General features: G+C 41.9%; 1 protein-coding gene across 1 annotated transcript in view; it reads left to right on the top strand.

Annotated features, from left to right (window-relative positions):
* The window catches only part of SMG6 (SMG6 nonsense mediated mRNA decay factor), a 229,962-nt gene that overhangs the window by 49,671 nt on the left and 155,718 nt on the right, over window positions 1–24,573 (top strand). Inside the window, exon 10 of the mRNA XM_040641151.1 lies at window positions 5,041–5,186. Within this exon, the coding sequence (XP_040497085.1) occupies window positions 5,041–5,186 (146 nt within the window). The remainder of the gene's footprint in view (window positions 1–5,040; window positions 5,187–24,573) is intronic.

The following is a 24,573-nucleotide window of genomic DNA, read 5'->3' as shown; positions in this document are numbered from 1 at the left end:
AATCCTCATAGTTAGATACATATATTTTGGAGGAACTTTGGGAAAGAACCACAATAACGATTAAAAAGCTAGAAAATTATTTCTGTGGGGGGCGCCTGGGTAGCGCAGTCGTTAAGCGTCTGCCTTCGGCTCAGGGCGTGATCCCGGCGTTCCGGGATCGAGCCCCACGTCAGGCTCCTCCGCTGGGAGCCTGCTTCTTCCTCTCCCACTCCCCTGCTGTGTTCCCTCTCTCGCTGGCTGTCTCTCTGTCACATAAATAATAAATAAAATCTTTAAAAAAAAAAATTATTTCTGAGAGAAAAAATTAATCTGAACAAAATTAATGTAAGGGGCACCTGGCTGGCTCAGTTGGTGGAGCACGTGACTCTTGGTCTCAGGGTTGTGGGTTCGAGCCCCACGTTGGGTATAGAGATTGCTTAAAAATAAAATCTTAAAAAAAACACACACGCAAAAAATTAAGGTAAAAAAAGTCTGTTTAGAGACAGCTGTGGGGTACCCTGTGTTTAAATATAAAAGGTCTTAACCAGATAGTTTTGATTTCTATGGGATGACAGCAAGAGAAAATAGGCTTATGTTGCAGCTGAAGAGATTTGGGTTAGGTGTAAGAAAATTTCACAGAGGGAAGATGTTTGGGAATTTTCTTCTCTGGAAGTCTTTAAAAAAGAATAGATTATCTCATTTGTCAGAGGTGGTTTGCTGTGGTCCAGATTATTTTTCAGGACCTCTTCCATTCCTGCGTATAACATATTCTGTTGGCAAGAAGATAAGGCCAGTCTACTTTCACCTTCATAAAAAATGAGTTACAGTTGTGTTCACATGAGGAAAATATATGTAAATTCTAGGCACTCCAGCCCGTTGATGAGTATTCTTGTGCTCTCCTGGAAGTAAAAGAATTGAGCCCCATATTTATTCTGGAAGGCAGAAACAGCAGTAACTTCTATTGGGGGGGGGACGTAGTAGTCTGTAAGACTAGAAAAGAAGTGAGCCCAAGCCACACACAACAACATGGACTGTTGCCTAATTACCAAGAAGATGTGAAATGTGGGAGGCGTTGAAAACGAATTAAGAGTGAGGAGATTGTAATGGGGAGCAGCTGAAGACACATCCACTGTCCCGCCTGCCTTTTGAGAAAAGCCCTGAGTTGCTTTGCTCTCCAGGCCTGTGTCTTCTCTGTGCCAGGTGTTCCAAATTGCATCCATATCCACTTGAATGCCTACTGTGTGCAACACGAGTCTCCCTCCTCTGTGTCCAGGGAAAAAGAGGTTCAGAGCATTAGATGAAATCAGGTGCCAAAAAGTTTTGTTTTTACCACTGACTAATTACAAGACCTCGAGAGGGAACAAGTCAAAGCCTCTTTGGGCTTCAGTTTCCCTATCAGCAGTTTAAATAGATGATCTCCAAGATCCATTCCAGTCCTTATGTTCTGTAGCACCATGATTTTTTTTTTTTCTCTCATCGCTATCCTGTCACATGGCTTAGTTTTGTTTGTTTTTGTTTTGCTACTGGATTGCTCCTATCTTGTTCAGTTTTTAAAAATTAAGAAGTTGAAAAAAGTTAGGAAGCCTGATTCTTTTCTGCAGAGAATGTCATCTAGCCCAGCTGTGTTCCTCAGCATCTGAGAGGTTGGGTGCTGTCCCATTAGTCACTGTCTGAGTCACTCCCAATTTAGGTCCCAGTGTTGTCTGAAAGACTGGTTTCTTGAAACTGCCATTCAAATGAGACAAGGTGTCTCTAGAGATCACTTCGGAAAGCAGTCACTTAAGTCTGCAAAACGCTTCTCCTGAAAATGATTTTGTCTTCTGCAGTTTTTAAGGATAGGGCCAGAATCCTCTCAGGCTCAGGGAGAGGATTTCAGGGATCCCGTATGGCTCCTTGACAGACAATTGCTTTCCTGGCGAGAGGCACATCAGACCTGTGCCTGGACTCCACTGAGAGAGATAGGGAAGCCGGCAGGCTGGAGACTTTTGATTTGTGACAAATAGAATAATTTTGCTTCCCATTATTGCCTTGGTTAAAGTTACCGCTTTAGTTTTTACTTGCTTGCTTAGTCACGCTATTTGCACAGCTTCAAGGTCTCTTGGAATTCAAAGACTGATATATTTATTTTGGTCTTTGAATGGTGAAAAATGCAATGTTTATGTCTTGATTTATTTTTGAAATTATAAATGTTTTATATACAAAAGCCAGACGTATTCGTTGTAGGGAAAAATCTATTTACTGCCTACAGTGCTCATTGTAAAATATTAAGAAAACTCAGCAAAAGAAGAAATAAAAAATTGCCCATCTTCTCACTATCCAGAGATAACTCTCTACCCTTAACACTTGGTGTTTATTTTTATCTTTTTTTATCTATACAGATCACACATTTATTTTTTTGCAAATATGCATAACAAGGGATATTAAACTATTTTAAAAAGTGCTTCATTTAATATAGAACTTTCCCCCACATGATTAAAAATCTAATACAACTTTTAAAAAATAGAATTCGAGTACTGGGTGTTATATGTTCTGGTCTAACTGATGAATTACTAAATTCTCCCTCTGAAATTAATAATATGTTACATGTTAATTGAATTGAATTTAAATAAAAAATTAAAATGAAATAGAACTCAATTATATAGATGTGCCATCTTAATGATCTGCTATTGTTGGGCATTTTAGGCTGTTTCCAATTTTTTGCTGTTATAAGTTACCATCTTTTCATGCTTTCTCTCCTCCTTCTTTGCTGCTACTGCTGTTGCTGCTTTTTGTAATTTTATAAAACTTTAAACATAAGTTGTACATTGTATTTATCTCCATTTCAGTATAATTTTTATCCTGTAATATCCGGTAGAGCAAACAGAACGACATAAAACTACTTACAGGTAGTTTGAGGCCCATATCAGTACTTCAGTGACAAAACTGGGAAGCAGAAACCCTGTTATTGAGCTCTGAGGAAGGATCTTTTATCTGTGTGTCTCAGTTATTGCCTAACAAAGCTGCTTTAGTCTGAGTGGATTCATCTTCCCTCATATCTCAGAATTGAAGTTATTCTAACCTTTATCCTTATGTATTTGACTTTTTCTTTTGTTATAGTCCTGTTGAACTAGTTGAAAGGCAAAGGGAGGATCTTTTTTTTTTTTTAAACTTAAAAAAAAAAAGATGTGGATATTTGACCTGGTGCTCATTTGAGACTTCAGTCTGACCTAGGGAGTTAATGGATCTGTTTCAATTCCCATCCCAGGGAAGAGGCTTCCTCAGACACAGCTTCGAAGCAGGACTGTCCCACGTGACACCTCTGTCATGTCGTTCTGTGCTGGCTCTCTACTGCCTTTCAACACGGAGACACATGTCTCTGAAACTTGCCCATTGTGGCTGCTTTTCAAGCAGAATGAACACTGCTATTCTCGTAATGAGAAGTGCTAGCCCCCCTCCCCACCTCCAACCAGAAAGAGTGCTGCACAGTGTCAAGATTTAAAATGAAACCTTTGTTATAGCCCATGGGGAAAAATGGATCCATTCCAGCCCCAAACATATCACTCTCTGCCATTCCAAACCTACCAAGAGTTTTAATGGTTCTGAAACTTTTGGAAGGAAAAACAAGGTTTTTTGTGTTTTTTTTTTTCCCCTTGTTTTTGGGGGGAGGGCACTTGAAATGGCACGTTGGGGAAAAAAGCAAATACATGGCCATTTTTGTGCCAATGAAAATGAGGACAGCTCAGCAGAGAAGGGAGCTGGAGTATAAACTGTAATTGACCCATAGCTGTGGCATGACTCCTGGGTACCAGAAGGTCAGTAATAGGAGTTGCCATCCAAGGGCAAGGAATGAAGATTGCTAAGATGCCAGAAAGCTCTGGAGTTTTTTTCCTAACACGGGGAGGGAACTACTCAGTGGCAAAAGGGCCAAGGTTCAGGTGAAACCAGAAGTACCTTTCTCTAGGACTTGAAACTGTTTTGTGTCTTTTTGAGAAGGATTCCCTTCCCTGTGGCTTTCCAGAAGCTATTTATTAATCCAGCTTGGAGCTATTCCTCACCCTACCCCCTCCAGTGTACCACAAGGAGTTTGTTTGTTTGGGGATGGGGGTTGAGGATAGATAAAAGATACTTTGCTGACCACGAATTGTTCGGTGTGGCTCTAAGGCCCATGTGCCTGGTTTCTCTCTCTAGCACCAAGTTTGAATTTGCTTTTTATTTTCTGAGGACTTGAGCTGTGGTTTGTTCATGTTGCCAGAGGAGCTTCAGGCATGCACCACTGTTTGGGATCCAGTGGCCACATTTGGCAAGCAGTAGTTTGAATGACCTCTCTTTAGGAGCCCTAGGTCACTGGCTGGATTTCTACCTCCCTACATTATAGGCTCTTCCTGTATTGGGAGTGGCAGTTGGCCAGGGCATTAGATTTCCACTGGCCTGAAAACATGCAGACCCTGATGAGCAGAGGCTTGCGAGAGGGAGGAGGACAGCAACACAGGAAAGACTGAAACAGATCATGGGGGCCCTTGATCTAGGGTTTCTTCGAGGGGAGGTCTGGGATCCCTAGGTGGAGCAATTAGTGTGATAGTACCTAAAAGACAGCAGCAGAACTATGTCTGGTTTCCTGAAGCAAAGCCTTGAGTGAAGACTCTCTAGATTCACAAACCTCTTTTTGTAGAATACAGTTTTCATACCAGAGAGTCCGGGGAATATGTAGGTTGTAGAGCTTTAAGGAAATTTTTTCATTATTCACAAAAACTGAGTGTTTCAGAGAGAAACTTTGATTTCAGCTTGAATCCAGTGATTGCCAGGGGTTAGGAAATAGCATACCAAAGCCTAATAACTCATAGCGACGTATCCAGAGGTTGAGTTGTTTCCGTCTCTGATCCCTGATCAATTCTTTCTCTTAAATGTGGTCACAACCTTAGGATACCAGGAAGGTTTGTGAAAGAAAATGTCCTAGGCATCAGTGTCTGCTTTCAGAAAGACACAGCAGGGTGGGGTGGGATGAGAGTGTGTGTGCGTGTGTGCGTGTGTACACCAACTGCTCTTGGGCATGTGCCTCCCTGAATGAGCTGGCTGTATTTGCAGGATGGAGACATTCCCTGCGGTGGCTGAGAAGGTCCTCAAGGAGTTCCAGGTGCTACTGCAGCACAGCCCCCCTCCTATTGGAAGTACCCGCATGCTGCAGCTTATGACCATCAACATGTTTGCTGTACACAACTCTCAGCTGAAAGGTAAGCAATGGCTAGCGTCTTTATCTGCACAGATAGAGCTGAGTCTAGCTTCTTTCGTATGCTACCATACCACTGCATTCCCCGTGATATACACACGTGCACACACACACTTCCCTAGTATTGCCTCTCAGATTTTTAATTTACTGTCTGAAATCTGTATGACTCTCTAGTGCTTGGGTGGGATGAAAGGAGGGAATCATGGGTATAGAGCTTAATTTGCAAACGCAGAGATGCTGTTGCACATCTGGCCATGCTAAAGGCAGCAGCAAGGCCTCTTGGAGGCTACAGACCCAGAGCCTCTCCCAGGGGAGAGGCATTGCTGAAATGTTTCATTGCAGAGACCATACGCTTGGCAGGGATTGGGAATAGCTGTTTCTGGACTCATGTACCCTGTTTGTTCAATATGGAAAAGTCTAGTTCCCTATGGGCTATCCCTTGTGGGAGCCTGCCAGGGAGTACGAACAGTGAATTGATGAGCTCTGGTGACTCAAGCTGGAAGCACAAAAATCACCAGGCCTAGAATTTGGCCATTATACTGGTGTGCATTCTGAAATGCTTTTCTGAGCAGTGGGGTTTTTTGAAATGGGGGGTGGGGAGGGAGGAGATGATTGGCAGGATTTTTAAATGTTCTGATGACCAGGTCACTGTTGAAGGATGTTATCAGGGTCCCTTCCCTCCCCTCCACCCCACTTAGGTAAGGATGATGTCGTTTGCTTGATGGAAATATGTAGCATGGGGGTGACATTGTTTTGTGTGTTTATTTGGTCCATGCTGCCAAAGAATCGTTTCAGAACATTGACAGGGAGTGTTTGGTCTCAGGGCTGGAAGGTTATTATCTGAAATGCCAAGAAGTGGAAATTGTCCTGTGCAGATTCTGTTGTAAAACAGACCTCTAGTTCTCTCGCTGAGTTCTCTTGTTGCGTCTTTTCTTAGTGCTTTCTGACTCTGAAGTTGATTTATTTCCCATCCCATTTGTACTTGGGGGTTATGCCTCAGCTTGCTAGTGTTGGGGGTGATAGATTTCTCCCTTGGTGAGTATATATGCCACACTTTCCCTTAAAATTTGGCTCCTCCTGGGACTTTCTCTGCAAGGTCCACTGCTCGTCTCCCTGGGTTTTCAGTCATATCTGAATCTTAGAGGGTCTTCTCCTCTTGTGCTGTTTGCTACAACATAGAGAATCCCCAGCAGAAGTCGAGAGGCAGAGGCTTAGGTGCCTTTTTGAGCTTGGCTAATTATTCCTGAGAACACTTTGAGGAAGCATGCAATCTTGAGGGGGCAGTGGTGGTTTCCAGGAAGGAGGAAATAAAGTTTGTGAAGTGCTGTCATGGTAGGCTGTGAAGTCCAAAGGGGAGGGAGATTGATTCCTTCCCCGTTACTCTGCTGGTTCTCCTACCAAGTGGGAAGATCGCTGGGCTCAGGAGGTGGGGCCTCCCGTGGTGCCCTCCTGTTTATTTTCCTGCCTGCCTCTGACAGCAACACAGAGTGCAGTGAGGTGCCCGTCACAGAGCTGCAGCCTCTGCCAAGGTATCGTTCCAGCCTCCAGTGACCTGTGGTCTCAGGAGGTGTGAGTGTGAAGGACCTGCGGCTCTCGCCTGCGAAGCATCTGTTGTCAGCACCTTCTGCTCCGTGAAAAGGAATACCTTGGCCTTTTCATAGGCCACTAGTGAGTCCTTTTCTTGTAGCTGCTGTTAAGTAAAGGTTAAGAAAATATGGGCAAAAGGAAGGTGAGGTGGTGAGAACAGAGAAGGAAGAAACTAGGTGGTTCTCCCATTTGAGGCCAAGGTTCCCTTTTCAGGACTCCTTTACATCCATGGTGGGTCATAATGAGGACCTACTAGCCCAGAAGGATGTGTCCAGGCCTGTCTTGGGGCTGCTCGTTTCTGGCCTTGCCCTGACGCTCACCTCCATGAGGCAGCTGGGGCCAAGGGGAGTATGAGCTGAGGTGGTCAGAAGCTCCAAGGCTGTTTCAGGGAAAAACAGCCCGGGCCACAGGATATAACACTCAAGTAGGACAGAGAGCTCTGCGGACGTGCTGCCAAGTACCCGGTGTGCAGTTGAGGCAGCCGTCCAGACCCCACTGTGTGGGCTGCCATTGGGAGAGGGGTGAGCAGAGCACTCAGCGGGGCTGGTTGGTGGGAAGATGCACTTTTCCATTTCCCAGCACATGAGTCATCTTCTCTGGGCCCCTGTGCTGTGCTTGCACGGACAGTGGCAAGAAGGGGGTGTTGTGGCTGAGTAGCGGCATCTGTGCCGGGGGTGGAAAGGGAAGGGGGTTGGGGAGAGGGTAAAGATTTAAATCCTTCACTAATCAGCAGCAGTTTGAATCACATTTTTATGAGTAAGGAAGTGATAAATCAGCTCTGAGTGTTCAGCCCCCAAGTCCTGTCAGCTGGTGCCCTTCTGAAGGCTTCTCTCCAGGCCAGTCTGCTTGCTGTCAGAGTCGCCACCCAGCCACAGAACCCTGGCTGTCTGAAACTGGGAAGCAAGGGCCTGATGCTGCCTGGCCCTCCCAGGTGCTTGGGGTCTTGGTGATTTGGCAGTCACTGCAAGTTACAGAACATCTGGACCATCATTTTTCTTTCCATTCTTTCTTGGACATGTCCTTCTGGGTGGGTGTTTGCATATGTCAGTTCCTGGACTCTGTGGAGAAGGAACATTCCAGCCTGAAGCAGAGGTGATCTGTGGCCCCCAGGCAGTCGGGATCCTTTCAGTCTGTGCCTGAGCCTTCCTTATAGATGTGGTACCTAAGGAGTATGATTTGAAGAGCAACAGGACGTCCTTACTAAAAAGTATGTTCTTCGTTGATGCCTCTGATTCGTTTGTTTTGTGTGTTCAGTGCCACCCTTGTGTAACTGTCCTCTTTTCAAAATACCAGTAGTTCAGGGATAGAAATGATATTAACACTTAAGTGTGATTACTTTTTAAATGTGCTTTCCTTGTGGTCAGGAGAGACATAGAACTGTTTAAAAGCTTTGGACACCTCACAAATAAAAATGGAGAAAAACCAAAACCTCACCTAGTGACAAGTAAAAGGCATCTTTCCCCTTTTCCCAGGTTATAGTTTTCCCTGGAGCTCGGGAAGGCGGAGGACGGCCCCCTCCCCTTCACACATGGGGAAATAAATTCAGTTCTGCTACATCATTTAACTAACTTAACTTTCAGATCACAGCAGTGATCTCAAAATTCATGGGTTGAGGGCCGTTGGTGGGGGAGACCTCTATCTCCTCCTCTCCTGTGGGCCCTTTGCAAAATTTCTACTTCAGCAGAACTACAGAGTTTAGAATCCTGCACTGAAGTGGTTGGGGACAGACAAATTTGAGGGATGTTTGGGGGGGGTTCTTAGCAAAGTGCCTGGTATTTACTAGGCATTCAGTGAGCCTGTATTGAGTGTGTGGATGAAGAAGGCCACAGTTCTGGGCAAGCCAGCTCTCGTTGAACAGTGTGTTCCTTACCTGGCCCGTGTCCAAAATTGTCCTTTGGCGAGTGATGGGTGGTGGTGAGATAGGTGGTTCCCAGAGTGATGTCACAATTGGTAATCTCTCTGCAGCATTCCTAAGCCCGTAGGGAAAAATGGGGCCTTCTCCACGTGCCTCAGCATTTAACACTTCAGTGGCCGTATGATTGGCTGACGTGATGCTGGAGGGTGAACTGTTGATCTAAACCACAAACACTCCAAGAATTTTAATTTTTTGAAAATTCTGTAATTTAAGGAAATAGACTCTAGTTTCTTGAAGAGGAATAATTGAAGCAACGTTTGTGGTAGGGCATCACTGAAACCCATTGCATCCCCCATCTGTGCCCAATTTGCTCCAATCTGGCCTCCCCCCCCCCTTTTTCTCTCTCCCTCTTGCTCTTTTTAAAAAATATGTTTTATAATTCCTGGAATCAAAACCATCTCAGGCACACACTGTTTTATTTTACTGTATTATTGGATTATACTTCCTATAAATCATTGGATGTTATTCATTGGCCACCACTGGAATAACTTCCCTTTTCTGTGCCCTGGCCCTCTCTTTTTCCTCCTCCTTTTCTTCCTCTACCAGTTCATAGGCTAGGCCTCCATCTCAGCCTTGCAGAAAAGACCTGGTGGCAGCAAGAGGGCACCCAAGAGACACTTCTCATGTGTGCCGTTGGTACTCCCTGCTTTTAGGGAACATTTCAGGGCTGGGATGGAGGTAGGGCTGGACTGGCATTCCTTCCATTATCAATTATGCTTGCTCTTACGGTTCGTTAGTAATCCTGAATTGCAGGAGGTAGAGGGAGTGCCACATGTGTGTCTCCAGAGGGATAGAGAATCATAGCTGTCTACATGGGACCAATAGCAGTTAACCCAGATGTTGGGATGCTTCAGATGGAGACCTCACACCTTCATGCTGTTGTTTTGTATGCTGGTTGACTCTAGTTGAGAAGTTTGATTCATAACCAGAGTTCCTTTGTTTTCCAGCTACAACCACCTCACAAACCTTGAGTACAGCAGTCTGCTTCTCTGTGGCAATTCACTTCTGTCTGAGTCTCTTACCAAAGCAGAATGTATGAAGTGCCTAATCCTCTGCTTGTCAGAACAGTTGTACAGGAAATCCACCTTTCATAAGGGGTTAGGCTTGAGTTTAGCTGTATAAACTGTCCCTCTCATTCCTCCTTCTATTATCTGTAGTGGTAGAAGCCTTTGGACTTTTTTTCCTAAAGGATCCATGGGTAGATTTCTTCAGGTAATCAGCACTTTCTGACCTTCATTTTCGGAACTGCTCAGTTTAGAGTAAATTAGCAGAGAAAGAGCCAGCTTGGCCAACAAATTTTGTGAGAAATAGATTCAAAGGTCAGAAGAGTCTAGGCTTTAGAAGGCAGGCCAGAGGAGGACACATCCTTCAGCTATGCCCTCTATCCCTCTGGGGGAGATAGAACTATCAGCAGGTTGCTTAGCACAGACTTCTTCCCTCAGAATTCCCTGGAAAAGAAGAAAAAGTTAAAGAAGTGAGTGTGTCAGGGGACCTCCCTCTTTCCTGACTCTGATTTCCAGGATCCTTGGTTTTAGAATGCATCTGTTACTTTAGGCCGGAGGAGGAGAAACGGTTCTGAAAAGCTAAAGAAATGAGAAAATTCGGTCATATCAGTAAAATTAAGCCTCTTACCGTGTCGGTTGAAGGAATGGTTTCTGTGTTTGCCCCAAGGTGACGGTGTGGTTTGGTGTCCTTGGGGCTTTGGTCTGGAGTGCTGAAGTGCGGCATCCCATCATTGCCCAGGAGTTAGTATGGGCCGGATATCTCCTCTCTCTCGCCATTTTGTAGCTTCCCAATTTGATTTTCTTTTGCTCCAGGAAGGACTTACTCTGAAAGGAAGACATTATTGGCAGGAATCTTGGCAGAAGGCCTCTCAGCTGCCTTTCCAGAGTTCTCTGTAAGGAGAAAAATTCTGTATGTGTAGGTTACAGAGGGCTCAGGCCAGATATGCACTGTGTGTTAAACACACAGGGGAAGTGGGTGTGTTCTGGGGATGGGGCAGAGGGCATAAGTTGTACTTTGTACCCTAACCAGCTTAATGGTGGTCTGAGGAAGAATTGTAGCTTTCAGAGGTAGTGGCGGACAGCAACAACAGCAAAACAACACTGTGATAATATCCGATGACATTTTAAAGTTGCTGCATGTGTGTTTTCATTTGATTTCTCCTATCAGCTGTCAGAGACAGGTGGGACAGATATTTTGTATCCTATTTTATAGATGACCAGGAAGATACCAGAAAGGTTTAATAATTTAAGCAAGGTTGCACAGCTAGCAAATTACACCCACATCTTAAGTGTCCAACCTTCTGTATCAGAAGACACAAAAACTTCTCTGGATTTAACTGAGACAGTTAAAACAATGTAAGCATCTTGCTACCCCCACCCCCAAATCTGAGCAAGTGCTGTTTTTAGATGCAACAAGTGATCCTTGAGTCTGATTTGAGACTGAAGAGGAAGAAATAGAGATGAGGGAGTTAGGGGGAGTCAGAATTCTCCCGGGCTGCTTGAACCTCTGGTGGGGCCGCAGGTGGCAGAAGGATACGGTTTGAGGATATCAAAGTTGTCGGGGTTCCATATTTACTATTCTCATGGGTAAGGGGGAATCTCCCTCTCACAACGGAAAGCATTGTTCATGACCAGTTGGGAAAAAAAAATACTCATCTTTGTTTTACTTTGGGAAATGCAGTCTCCCCCTCTTTCTCTCCCCCTTTCTTTTTAAAAAAGGACTTTTTAGGAACATTGTTTCTTATTTTTATGATCTTTTCTAATATCTTTCTTGCTTTTAAGAAAGAGGCTTTTCACATGCCATTCTTAGAAGAGACTATGATTCTTATTTTTGGCCTGGGAGGAAAGTAGATATATCATTCATGCAAAAAAGAGGATATAAGAGTATAAAACATTTGAAAGGATGATAAAGTGAATACACATGGAACTCCTATCTGAATTAAGAAATCGAATGTTGTCAGCACCTCAGAAGCTCCCTGTTGTGCTTTGTGCCCATGGTAGTTCTCCCTCACCGTTACAGGTAATTGTCATCCTGACCTGTGGCGTTCATACCTTTACTTTTCTTTATAGCATTGTTATAAGTATCTACTCTTAAAACACAGTTTGGTTTTGCTTGCATATAAATGGAATCATGCTTAATCATATTATTTCCATTCTTTTCTCTCTGGCTTATTTTGTTCCATGTACTGTTTGTGAGTTCTGTCCATGTCGATGTGTGTGGTTGTAGTTTATTCATTTTCATTGCTACAACACTGCATTTTATTCATGTAGTACCGTTTACCCGCTCTTATTTTAAGGATATTTGAGACATTTGAGTTGTTTTCTCTTTGGGGCTGTTATGAATATTGAATCCATTGACAGTTATTGTAATTATTGGGGTATTTGGATTTATACATACTGTACTATTTTTTAAAAATCAGTTCTATCGAGGTAAATTTATGCACAATAAAATGAACCCATTTTAAGAGTGCATTTCAGTGAGTTTGACTAATTTATATACCCGGGTAACTAATCAACACAATCAAGATACAGAACATTCCACCATCCAAAAAGTTTTCTTTGGGCCCATTCCAGTTGATCTCCACTCCTACCCCTGGCCTCAGGTACACCACTGATCCATCTTCAGTCACCATACATTGGATGTGTCTTTTCTAGAGTTTCGTATAAATGAAATCATACAGTGTGTACTCTTTTGTTTCTGGTTTCTTTTGCTCAGCTTAATGTGTCTGAGATTTATTCATGTTGTTTATATGAATCAGTATTTCATTGCTTTGTATTACTGAATAATATTCTACTGTAAGTATATACTACAGTTTTGTTTATCTAGTTACCTATTGATGAACGTTTTGGTTGTTTCTGCTTTTGGGTTATTATGAATAAAACTGCCATGAACCTCTGTATGAAAGTCTTTTTGTGAACGTGTATTTTAATCTCTTGGGCAAATACCCAGGAGTAGATGTCCTGGGTCATACAGTAAGTATATATTTAACTTCATAAGAAACTGCTAAGCTGTTTTTCAAAGTAGTTGAATCATTTTACATTCCTTGTAGCAGGGCATAAGAGTTCCGGTTCCTTTGCATCCTTGCCAACATTTGGTATTGCCAGTTTTTTTTACTTTAGCGATTTGGGTGGATATGCAGTTACCATTTCATTTTGGTTTTAATTTCATTCTGTGTTTCTCCTCAGTGACTGAGGATGAAGAGTGTCTTTTCTTGTGCTTATTTGCCATTTGTATATTTTCTTTGGTGTGTGTTTAAATCTTCTGCCCATTTGAAAAATCAAGTTGTTTGCCTTTGTTATGAAATTTATTAAGAGTTCTCTCTACAGGGGCGCCTGGGTGGCACAGCGGTTAAAGCGTCTGCCTTCGGCTCAGGGCGTGATCCTGGAGTTCCGGGATCGAGCCCCACATCAGGCTCCTCTGCTATGGGCCTGCTTCTTCCTCTCCCACTCCCCCTGCTTGTGTTCCCTCTCTCGCTGGCTGTCTCTATCTCTGTCAAATATATAAATAAAATCTTTAAAAAAAAAAAAAACAAAAGAGTTCTCTCTACAATCTGGATATAAGCCCCCTGTCAGATAGATAGATAGATAGATAGATAGATAGATAGATAGATAGATAGATAGATTTTTTTTTTTTTAAAGATTTTATTTAGTTGAGAGAGAGAGCATGAGAGTGGGGTGAGGGGCAGAGGGAGAAGGAGACTCACTGCTGAGCAGGGAGCCCGACTCGGGACTCCATCCTGGGACTAAGGAAGGTGCTTAACTGACTGAGCTACCCAGACACCCCCAGATATATATTTTATAGATATTTTATCCCAGTGCTTTCTCATTACCTGTTGTTTCCTTTTTTCTTCTTTCTTACTTTCTTTTGGATTTCTTTTTCCACTCTTTCTCCCCCTTTCCCAACTAGTTTCCTTTTCTTTTATTAGTTGTTACCCTAGGTACTAAAGCATGTGCACTTACCTTGCCAAAAGTCAAGTTATGCAGGATTTTCACTCTCCCCCCAGATAATACAGCAACTATGGAATACTTAAATTCCAATCATTCTCTTCTCACTATGTCTCCAATTTATATGCTGTCATTGTCACATATTTTCATTCTCTTTTTCCTTTTAAACCCTCCAGGACAAATTGTTGTTGTTTTTTATTTTGTTGGTAAATGTTTGTTTAAACCCACCCATATATTTACTACTTTCTTTTCATTTCTTTTTGCATTTCAGACCCACCACCTGGGATCATTTTCTTTTTGCCTGAAGTATATTCTTTAGAACATATTTAGTGAAGTTTGTTTGTTTATTTATTTGGAAGAGAGCGAGCACCCACGTGAGCCCATGAAGTGAGGGGCAGGGAGGGGCAGAGGGAGAGGAAGAGGGACAAGCAGAGTCCACTCTCAGTACGGAGCCCCGAGGTAGGGCTCTATTCCATGACCCTGAGATCATTACCTGAGTCAGACGTCCAACGGATTGAGCCACCCAGGCGCCCCTAGTGAAGTTCTTTTGATGACAAAATTTTTTCAGTTTATATTTGTCTGAAAAGGCTTTATTTTCCTTATTCCTAAAAGACCTATGTTCACTGGTAGTAGAACTCTAGGTTAACAGTTATTTTTCCTTCAGCCCCCGTTTCAGATAATTCACTCTCTCTGGGCTTTCACCATTGCTGATTAAAAGCCAACCATCAGTCAAATTGTTTCTCTTTTATTTTTTTATTTTTTAAAAGGTTTTATTTATTTATTTGACAGAGAGAGAGCACAAACAGGGAGAGCAGCAGGCAGAGGGAGAGGGAGAAGCAGGCCCCCTGCAGAGCAGGGAGCCCAATGCAGGACTTGATCCCAGGACCCCCGGATCATGACCTGAGCCAAAGGCAGACACTTAACTGACTGAGCCACCCAGGTGCCCCAAATTGTTTCTTTTAAAAGTAATCTGTTCTCTCTAGATGTTTTCCAGGTCTTTAAAAAAATTTTTTTTTAATTTTTTAAACTCTCTGATGCTGCTCAGTTTTAATGATTTGTCTAAGCTTGGATTTATTTTTAATTTTTCTTGCTAGGGATTTGTTGGACTTCATCTATCTGTGAGTTGGTTTCAACAATTTGGGAAAATTGTTAGCTTCTTTTTTAAAATATTGTATCTGCCCATGCTTTCTTTTCTGTTATTCTGCTGAGTCAAAGGTTAGATCTCACTCTGTCTTTAACGTTTCTTAAACCTTTCATTTTTATGACTTTGTATGTGTGTGTGCTGCGTTCCAAATGACTCTTTCAGTTCACTGAATCTTTCCTTAGCTATATCTAATGTGATAAATTTGCCCCACTGAGATTTTTACTTCAATTATATATTTTTATTTCCAGATATATTTTTTTCAGATCTGCTCTTTTTTTTTTTTTTTGTAGGTTCTTGTTCCCTGAACATATTTGTGAGCTTGTCTTTTATTTCTTTAAAATACATTGAACATGGTTATTTTAGAGACTCTATAAAGAAGGGGTCCTTTTAGGTGAGTTTCTGCTAATCTCTTATTTCTGCTGTGCCTTGTTTCCTGTGCAATTAAATTTTTTTTTCCTGTAATCTTATTTTGTTTGGAATTTCATTAGTGGGAATTCTTGGAAATCTGGGATGAAAATGGGAAAAGGACTTGGGTTTGCTCTTATCTGCAGCCTGGTGGTAGACAATCTAAAATAATCACTCTAAATTAAAATATCTGCTTGAGGGTTTACAGACCACTCAGGTAATGTGAATTCAGACTGCAAACTCCTATGAGGGCTTGTGCATGGCCCATGTTTTCAGTGCAGTATTTTTCCTCTTCTAGTTAGCCCCAGGGTTTGACATAGTCAGTTTTCCAGCGGTCTTTTCAAGGGGCTTTATTTCTGCCTCACCCTCACACCTTGGAGGTAGCTCTGTGGGATGCCAGCGGAATGGCAGAGGTCTTGGGCACTCTCTTAGGTTAGCCGTACCCATGAAGCCTTGGAAACCAAAGCTCAAGTTCATCAGGTGGCAAGTGTTCTTAGGGTAAAGTTTGGCTGTATTCCACTTATATCTCTAGTGTCCCATCTTTACTCAATCTCTGACCAGAAGATTCCTTTTTAATTTCCTAACTCATGTATGCTTTCTAAAAAGATTTTTAAAATACTTTTTCAAGGATAATTAGTTGTTTCCTTTGGAAAGTAGATCAAGGTACCTAGTCTGCCTGACATGTTATTAGAGGAAATGCTATGACTCCCTTTTTTCTTTTAACCACCAGGCATGAGCATTTGTGTAACTCTGCTTGAGCAGTGCGACTGGGGCACCCATATCCAGGGTGGCAAGGGCATGTAGGCTGCTTTTCAAGAGTAGCTCTTTTTCCAGCTCCTTCAGTCTAGTTTTACGGCGGATGGTGTTAACTGGGCTCACATTTTAAAAATTTTTCTAAGGGGTGTTCAAGGTATGGACTACTTAGAAGGCTAATTGAGTGAGGAAGAAAGGTAAAGGGAAGGGAGAGGGAGGCCTGCAGCTGAAATGACAGAAACCATTTATTACCAAGAGGGTCTGAGCTAGAGATCTGGAAAAGAGTGCTCTCTAGTTTCAGCCACATTACATTACATATCTGGTGAACCCTGTTGGCCCATAAAATCCTTTCCATTAGTCAGGGTGCTCTGTGCTTTTATTCTTGACTTCTGCTGTTCTTAGAGCTGTTGGGTTTGCTTGTGTGTCTCCGTTTCCTTTTTAGAAGGCAGACTGTCACATATTTAGAAATTTATTTACTGTAATTGCAGTTTTCTGGCTTCTTTAGGCTCGTCTTCAGATATAGGACTCCCATCTTGAAGCTTATTTCAGAAAATGCCCGTGTGATCCCTTGCCCTAAGTGCCAACAGCAGATGCAGCAGTTGACACGCTGTAGGGAATTTCCAACTGCTGGGCAGGTTTCTGAAATCCAGACACGTGCTGTTCACACTTTGGCTTCTGAAGCAAGGATCAGCAGTTGAAGAGGGGAGGGGCTGGCAGGGGACTGGAGGGAGAAAGATCTTATAATGCCTGCCCAAGGCTTACGGCTTGTCAGCTTGCTTCATCCCTTCTCCAGCTGGCGTTGGCAGGGTAGAGTAAATCACTGTAGAGTGGTTATGAGCCGAACTCACTGGGGGCTTCTTTGAGGCACACCTGTGACGTCATCCTGTTATCACTGCTTGTTCTGAATAACCTCTTTTCACCTCTCCCCTGAGAAAGGGTGATGCCCAGAACTTGTGTCAGGGCAATGAGCAGAGAGAAATGTTTGGTAATCATTATTTTGAGATGCCTGCTAAGGACACAATTGTAGGCCGTTGACACATTCTTTAAGATTCCACACTGGAAGAGAAAATCCTCTTTGCAAACATGGCCTGCATACCCCGTATTCTTTTTAAACTTGAAGAGAAAGACAATTCAGAAAGACTTGAAACTCCTAAGTGGTCTCTCTTGATCCCCCTGTCTTCCCCTCTAAACACACACATACACACACACACACACACACACACACACACACACACACTGCTCTCTATACAACAGTGATTCTTTTAAAAACATCAGATCATGTCACTCTGTTTAGAATCCTCCACTGGCTTCCCATTTCAGAGTAAAAGCCATAGTCTTTACAAGAGAACTCCCCCTCCTCCCCACCCTCCCACATCGCCTCTCTCTGACCTCATTTGCTGCTACTGTTCTCCCCCTGGCTTGCTTAGTGTGCTTCAGCCACACTGGCCTTCTTGCAGGTCCTCTGATGAGCCAGGGATTCTCCCACCTTTGAACCTTTGCATTAGCAATTTTCTCTACTTGGAATGCTCTGTTTCAAGCGCTCTGCATGGCAGATACCTCACCTCCTGTAAGTCTACTGAAATAATCCTGCCATGATGCCTACCCTAATCATCCTAGTAACACTGCGGCACTCCCACCCTGAACTCCTTGATCGCCTCCATCATGCTTGGTTTTCTTTTTTTTTCACAACTTCTGTTCTAAATACTAAATAACTTATTTTTTGTGCATATGTTTATTACTCATTTTCTCCTACTGCTCTTCTGCAAGAATGTAAACTCCCTGCAGTTAGAGATCCTTGACCTGTTTTATTCTCTGATGTATTATGAGCCTCAAGAACAGTGCCTAGTGTGCTGTAAGTTCTCAGTAAATATGCTCAACAAGTCAGGCTGGGCAATGGAGATTGAATGGTAAGGCCAGGAGCATCTGTTATTTGGGGTCGTTGCTCATAATCTTACCATCTTTTCTTGTTTTTTGTTATGGTGGCATTTCGGAAAATACAATTTCCAAGTACAAATTTTGTATCCTGACGTTAAAATACATTAAATGTGTTTTGGTATTTACTGCTAATCCTGGAGTCAATGTCTTTGGGGCTCTGGAAAGCAAAATTTCTTGGAGAACAGCGTAAGTTCTATCCTTTTTCATACCCTAAGTCTTCCATCATTTATTGTGTTCTTCCTACGTATAATAGTCTTTAATTTCTCCTTCTTTACTCATTTACCATATTTTTACTCATTTTACTGGCACAATTCTGTCCTGTTTATATAAACCAAATAATATTTTTAAAAGATTTAACATTTTGGGTTTTGTTGTGAGTACCAAAACAAATGGGAAAAAAGCTGGAAACCACCTGTAAACGCGCTTCCCAGCAGTGACATTCATTCCTATATGTATGTGTGAACTCAGGTTCCTTTTTAACACGGTTGAAAAAATACTGAATATAAAATGTTTGATTCTACTGTTTTCACTTAGAGGTATTCACTTATAAAATTCTTTATAATCCTGTTTAATGGCTAAGTAATGTTCTCATATGAATATGTTAACATTCACTTAATCCTTACCCTGTTTACAGACATTTTTTCCTACTTTTCTAGTATTGTGAATAATGCTATAATTAACATCTTTGTACATAAAACCTTTGTCTTCATTTCATATTGTTTTATTAGACTATTTTTAGAAGCTCGGTTTTTGGGTTAAAGGGTTTGAAGTCTTCTAATGCTTTTGATACGTGATGCTGGATAACTTTCTTGAGAAGTTGTGCCAGCTTACTCTTAACAGCAGTGTTTGAGAATGCCCAGCTACCACCTCTTGCTGGCATTAAAGTGTTTTAATGTTTTATAATCTTTGGCACAATGTAGGCATTCGTATATTTATTGAATAAATGATAGAAGAAAACCCATCTTTTTTTTTTAATAGACTTTCTTTTTTAGAGAAGTTTTAGGTTCATAGCAAAATTGATTAGAAAGAACAGAGAATTTCCCATATGCCGTCTGCCCCCAAACATGCACAGTCCCCCCCACTGTCAACATTGGGAACCAGAGTGGTACATTTGTTACAACTGATGAACCTATATTGGTGCATCAGTATCACCTACAGTCCATAGTTTACATTAAGAGTCACTGTTGATCTTGTACATTCTGTGGATATCGACAGATGTATAATGACATGTATCCACCATTATAGTATAATACGAATTTATATATGAATATGAATATATAAAACGAATAGTATAATAAGAATTTCACTGCCCTTAAACTCCTTTGTGATCTGCCTGTTCATCTCTCCCTCTCCCTGACTTCTGGTAACCACCGATTTTTGTACTGTCTCCATAATTTTGCCTTTTCCAGAATGTCATATAGTTGGAATCATATAGTATGTAGCCTTTTCTGATTGGCTTCATTTGCTGATAAACATTTAAGGTTCCTCCACATCTGGGGAGCCTGGGTGGCGCAGTCGTTAAGCGTCTGCCTTTGGCTCAGGGCGTGATCCCGGCGTACTGGGATCGAGTCCCACATCAGGCTTCTCCGCTAGGAGCCTGCTTCTTCCTCTCCCACTCCCCCTGCTTGTGTTCCCTCCCTCGCTGGCTGTCTCTCTCTGTCAAATAAATAAATAAAATCTTAAAAAATAAATAAATAAAATAAGGTTCCTCCACATCTTTTCATGGCTTGATAGCTCGTTTCTTTTTAGTGCTGAATGATACTGTATTGTCTGAATAAACCACAGTTTATCGTTTAACATACCGAAGGACATCTTGGTTGCCTCTTAGTTTTGGCTTATGAATAAAGCTGCTATAAACATCTGTAGTCAGGTTTTTATGTGGGCATAGTTTTTGACTCATTTGGGTAAATCCCAAGGAATGAGATTACTAGATCACATGGTAAGACTATGTTTAGTTTTGTAGGAAATTGCTAAACTGTTTTCCAACTTATCTTGTTTTAAATTGTGTTATCTTTAGGGGTGCCTGGGTAGCTCAGTAGGGGCACCTGGGTGCTTAGTTGGCTAAGCTTCTGACTCCTGATTTCAGCTCAGCTCATTATCTTGGGATCGTGAGATCGAGCCCTGCATGGGGCTCTGAGCTGGGCGTGGAGCCTGCTTAAGATTCTCCCTCCCTCTTCCTCTGCCCCACCCCTTGCTGCTTGCTCTCTTCCTCCCTCCCTCCCTCCCTCCCTCCCTCCCTCCCTCCCTCCCTCTCTCTCTCAAATAGATAAATAAATAAATGCATTTCTTTGATTATTGGTGAGGAATGGACATTTTCTTCCTTTTTTTAAAAAACTGTCTATAGTTCTCTGTAGCTTCATTCTCTGCTCATTTTTCCATTCCAAACTAGTATCTTTTGTATCAATTTATTTGAGCTTTACAGATGGTAAATATAACAAGTCCTTTCTGTGTTTACTGGTAATTTTCTTATTTGTGTTTGATTTTCAAATATGTTTATTGTCTTTTTAGTATAAAAGTTTTAAATTTTTATTTAGTTAAAAATGTCATTCTTTATCGTTTGTAATTTATTCCATTGCTCTTAAGCTTTATAAGGTCTTTACACTGGAGAAGTTTTTAACTAGCTCTGCAAATATATTTTCATTTGCAGTAGCTGGAGGGAATTCTAGCACTATTTGTTAGGTAATTTTTTTCAGTTGGGAAGAGATGTGAGGAACCCTACGTGCTTAATAATGTGACAGCAACATTGTGAGAGATTTTTGGGGGGCTCGAACCCGTGACTCTGAGATGAAGACCTGAGCTGAGATTAAGAGTCAGAGGCTTAACCGACTGAGCCAGCCAGGTGCCCCTGTGAGAGTAGATCTTTTGCATCAGATATAAAAGTTCCTAACCAGCATATCAGCATGGTGTATATATCACTTTGAGTGGGATAAGGTTGGAGTCATTATGAACTGCATTGTCAGGGTCAGACCTTGTACTTCAGCTCACCTCATTTTAGGTGAAAACTTGCCAGCTGGGAATGGTTTAAGCTTGGAAAGTTAGCATGGGTATGCCAGTGAGTAGTCATTTTGTCCTGCCATTTCAGGGAGGAATGACTATGGTTGCCTTTTGTGGCTCTCCTCCTTTTCACTAATGAATCATCTGTGCATTTATAGACTGTTACTACTGAGGAAGTACATCTTTGAAGTACATCTTTCTTTTGGAGTAAAAACTTTTGGAGTAGGGGTACCTGGGTGGCTCAGTCATTAAGCATCTGCCTTCAGCTCAGGTCATGATCCCAGGGTGCTGGGATCGAGCCCTACATCGGGCTCCCTGCTCAGCGGGGAGCCTGCTTCTCCTGCTCCCACTCCCCCTGCTTGTGTTCCCTCTCTCACTGTGTCTCTCTCTGTCAAATAAATAAAATCTTAAAAAAAAAAAAAAAAACCAAACAACTTTTGGAGTAAACCATCTTTTGAGCTGAGTACCGAAGGAGTAAGGCTGTGCCAGTGGGGGCCCTTGATCCACCAGTGAATGGGACCACACTCAGAGTCATTTGCATACAGGTGCTTCCCATATCTCTGATGGTCCTTTTCATTGGTTAGTCTTGGTTTTGGCGGTACTATGGAGGGTGTATTGAGAGTAGCATTTCTGCTGAGTGAGTCAGTGTACCTGACCGTCTTAGGTTTAGGGATATGCAGAAGAGTAGAGGGTGATGAGATATTTTTGAAATTTCTTCAGTTTAAGGAACTCAGAGAGACGTATAGGGGTGGAACAGATGTATGTTGCCCCGTATGGAGTCAGGTCATGACATTTCTATTTTCTGGGTGATTGATCTTGGGGGTGTGGTCATCTGCCAAAAATGTGATCTCTCTCTTCTCTGAAAGTCATGTGGTGTTGTGATTGTGAATTTTGTAATTAATCTCATTTGTGTAATGTTATACATACATTTATTTAAAAAGACTGATGGATGTATCTTAGAATTTAATTATGTTTCTCTAGGGTGCTAGAATTAATGGGTATTTAAATTTTTCTTTTATTTTCTCTGCTGTTTTTTCAAGTTTCCTGTAATTACAATATTTCTGTAAGAAATGTATTTTTAGAAATTGTAATGACAAAAAGTATTTAGAGTTAGATAAAACTAGGTTCTAATTCTGATTGTGTTATTTGCTGTATTATGCAGATTACTTAACCACTTCTCAGTCTGTTTCTAGATCTAGTCCCTTGTGCATAGAAGACATTTAAAAAGTTTATAGTAAATGAATTATGCCTTCTTATGTGGTGTGTGTGTGCATGTGTGTAATATGGAATATTACTCAGCCATCAAAAAGAATGAAATCTTGCCATTTGCAACAATGTGGATGGAGCTAAAGTATATTATGCTAAGCAAAATAATCAGAGAAAGACACACAATATGATTTCACTCATATGTGGAATTTTTTTTAAAGATTTTATTTATTTATTTGACAGAGAGAGAGACAGCGAGAGAGGGAGCACAAGCAGGGTGAGTGGGAGAGGAAGAAGCAGGCTTCCCGCAGAGCAGGGAGCCTGATGGGGTGCTCCATCCCAGGACGCTGGGATAGTGACCTGAGCGGAAGGCAGACACTTAACGACTGAGCCACCCAGGCACCCTCATATGTGGAAATTAAGAAACAATTTAAGAAACAAAACAAGTGAACATATGGGAGGGGAAAAAAAGAGGGGAACAAATCATAAGAGACTCTTAATGACAGAGAACAAACAGGGGTGATGGAGGGAGGTGGGAGGGGGATGGGCTAGATGGGTGATGGGTATTAAGGAGGGCACTTGTTATGATGAGCATTGGGTTTTGGATGTAAGTGACGAGCCACTGAATTCTGCTCCTGAAACCAGTATTGCACTGTATGCTAACTAACTAGAATTTAAGTAACAATTTGAAAAATGAATTAAACCTTTTTGCTATGGTATGTTTGCCACAGATTTGCCAGTTTTTCTCACCTTCCCTTAAGGGGAGGTGGTTTTCTCTTTTGAACTTCAAATTTCAAGCAAAGCAACTTGGTTTTGAGGGTTTACCAACTTTTGTTTCTTTTGACATTGCTGATTCTTCGAACTCTCTTCTTTCATTCCAGAGGAACCAACAACTTGATAGGTCAAGTAGAGAACATTCAGTTATTTTAGAAAATGCAGTTATTTTATCTTCATAAAATGCATAGATCTCTCAACTAGAGTATGTACTCCATGAGGACAAAAGACTATGGTATTTTATTAAATCCCTTACAGTGTTCAAGGTAGATTTCAAAATTAGGTACTTAACCAGTAATGGTCGATTGATTGACTAACTTAGGGTCTGGGATTGTGTAAAATGAGTTTAGACATATAAGAAATTATATTTAAATTATATTTATATGTGAGTTTATATATAATGAGTTTAGGCATATGGGAAATTATATTTACATTCTTTTAAACTGCCTTATGCAAGCTCCATGATGATAAAGCCATCAGAGAACTCTTTGAGATGGTAATGCTACAGGAGACTGCTTTGAGAAGCCAAGATTAGAATCTGTGATATAATTTTCCCCCTTTTTTCTAGCCCCAAACTGTGGGGATTCTCCCTCTGAAGACATTAGGAAGCCAGATTTATAAAGAAATTCCTATTAATTAACTAATACTCTTTAGCCGCTGATGCTCCTTTGCAAGAGAGACTGGAGCAGCTCATTCAGCCACTGTGGTACCTGCTGTCAGAGTTTCGCCCTTACTTTGAGGCCCTTAAAGGCAAAGAGAGTCATGTTAGGAAGTGGTAGAAATGCCTCCACATATGTGTGCTGTTTCTTTAAAAGAAAGTCTAACGGAAGTGATGCTGTAGGGAACATCTGCACTTGGGGCTGAGTGGAGAGAGCGAGATGCGCTGCAGCTGGTGTAAGGGCCTGGCAGGCTGAGGCGCTGCTGTCTATTGGGGTTTACTTCTGTCTACATTGAAACATGGCTTGAGAGGGGGTTGGTGGCCTGCTGCCAGCCTCAGTTAGCCTGCCCTTCTCTTTCCTCTTTCCTCCTCACTACTCCCCCCAACCCCAACTCCCCTCCCTCATGCTTTAAAGTCACATTTCCAGGCCAGACGTAGAATTAATCTCTGGGCACTTCACATTGCTGGCAGCTGAAAGCAGGATGTGGGATCTTTTTTTTTTTTTTCTCTTTCTCTCTCTCTGCGTCTTGGCTGACTTTTTTACCTCTCGAAGAATTTGGAAGGCCGTGAGATTCCCCCCCCCCCCAAGTACTGTGGAGTTTTTCAGCACGCTGATCACCCTGCTGCGGCTTCACCCTAATAGACTTCATATGTTGATGCAGTTGACATCAGTATCAAACTATTTTACATGTGATCTGGTGTATTTCCTGAGGAAATCTGCAAGATATTTATTAAGAACTAATAAAATAAACCTCTCCATGAGTTTTTAGGTAGTTTTCAATTTTTCATGTCTCTCTCGTTTCCTCTTATCAATGAGCTGCTATTTTCTCTCTACTCTGACCATCACAAAAGGAAACAAAAATAAATGTTTTAAACTGTTCCTGAAGGGACAGAGAGAGAATAGTTCTGCCATGATGTATCAGCCGGGGCTATATTTTTAGTGCAGCATTGTAGAAACTAAAAATATCCTGTTATAGTGGATCCTTTTTATAGGTCTGTGTGTGTGTGTGTGTGTGTGTGTGTGTGTGTGTGTGTGTTTATAATGTTGTACGCACAAGTGCCTTTGTGCAT

Source organism: Ursus maritimus, unplaced genomic scaffold, assembly GCF_017311325.1.
Source record: "Ursus maritimus isolate PB19 unplaced genomic scaffold, ASM1731132v1 scaffold_24, whole genome shotgun sequence".
In the NCBI taxonomy this organism is placed as follows: domain Eukaryota; kingdom Metazoa; phylum Chordata; class Mammalia; order Carnivora; family Ursidae; genus Ursus; species Ursus maritimus.
This window is presented reverse-complemented; position numbering and strand designations above follow the sequence as displayed.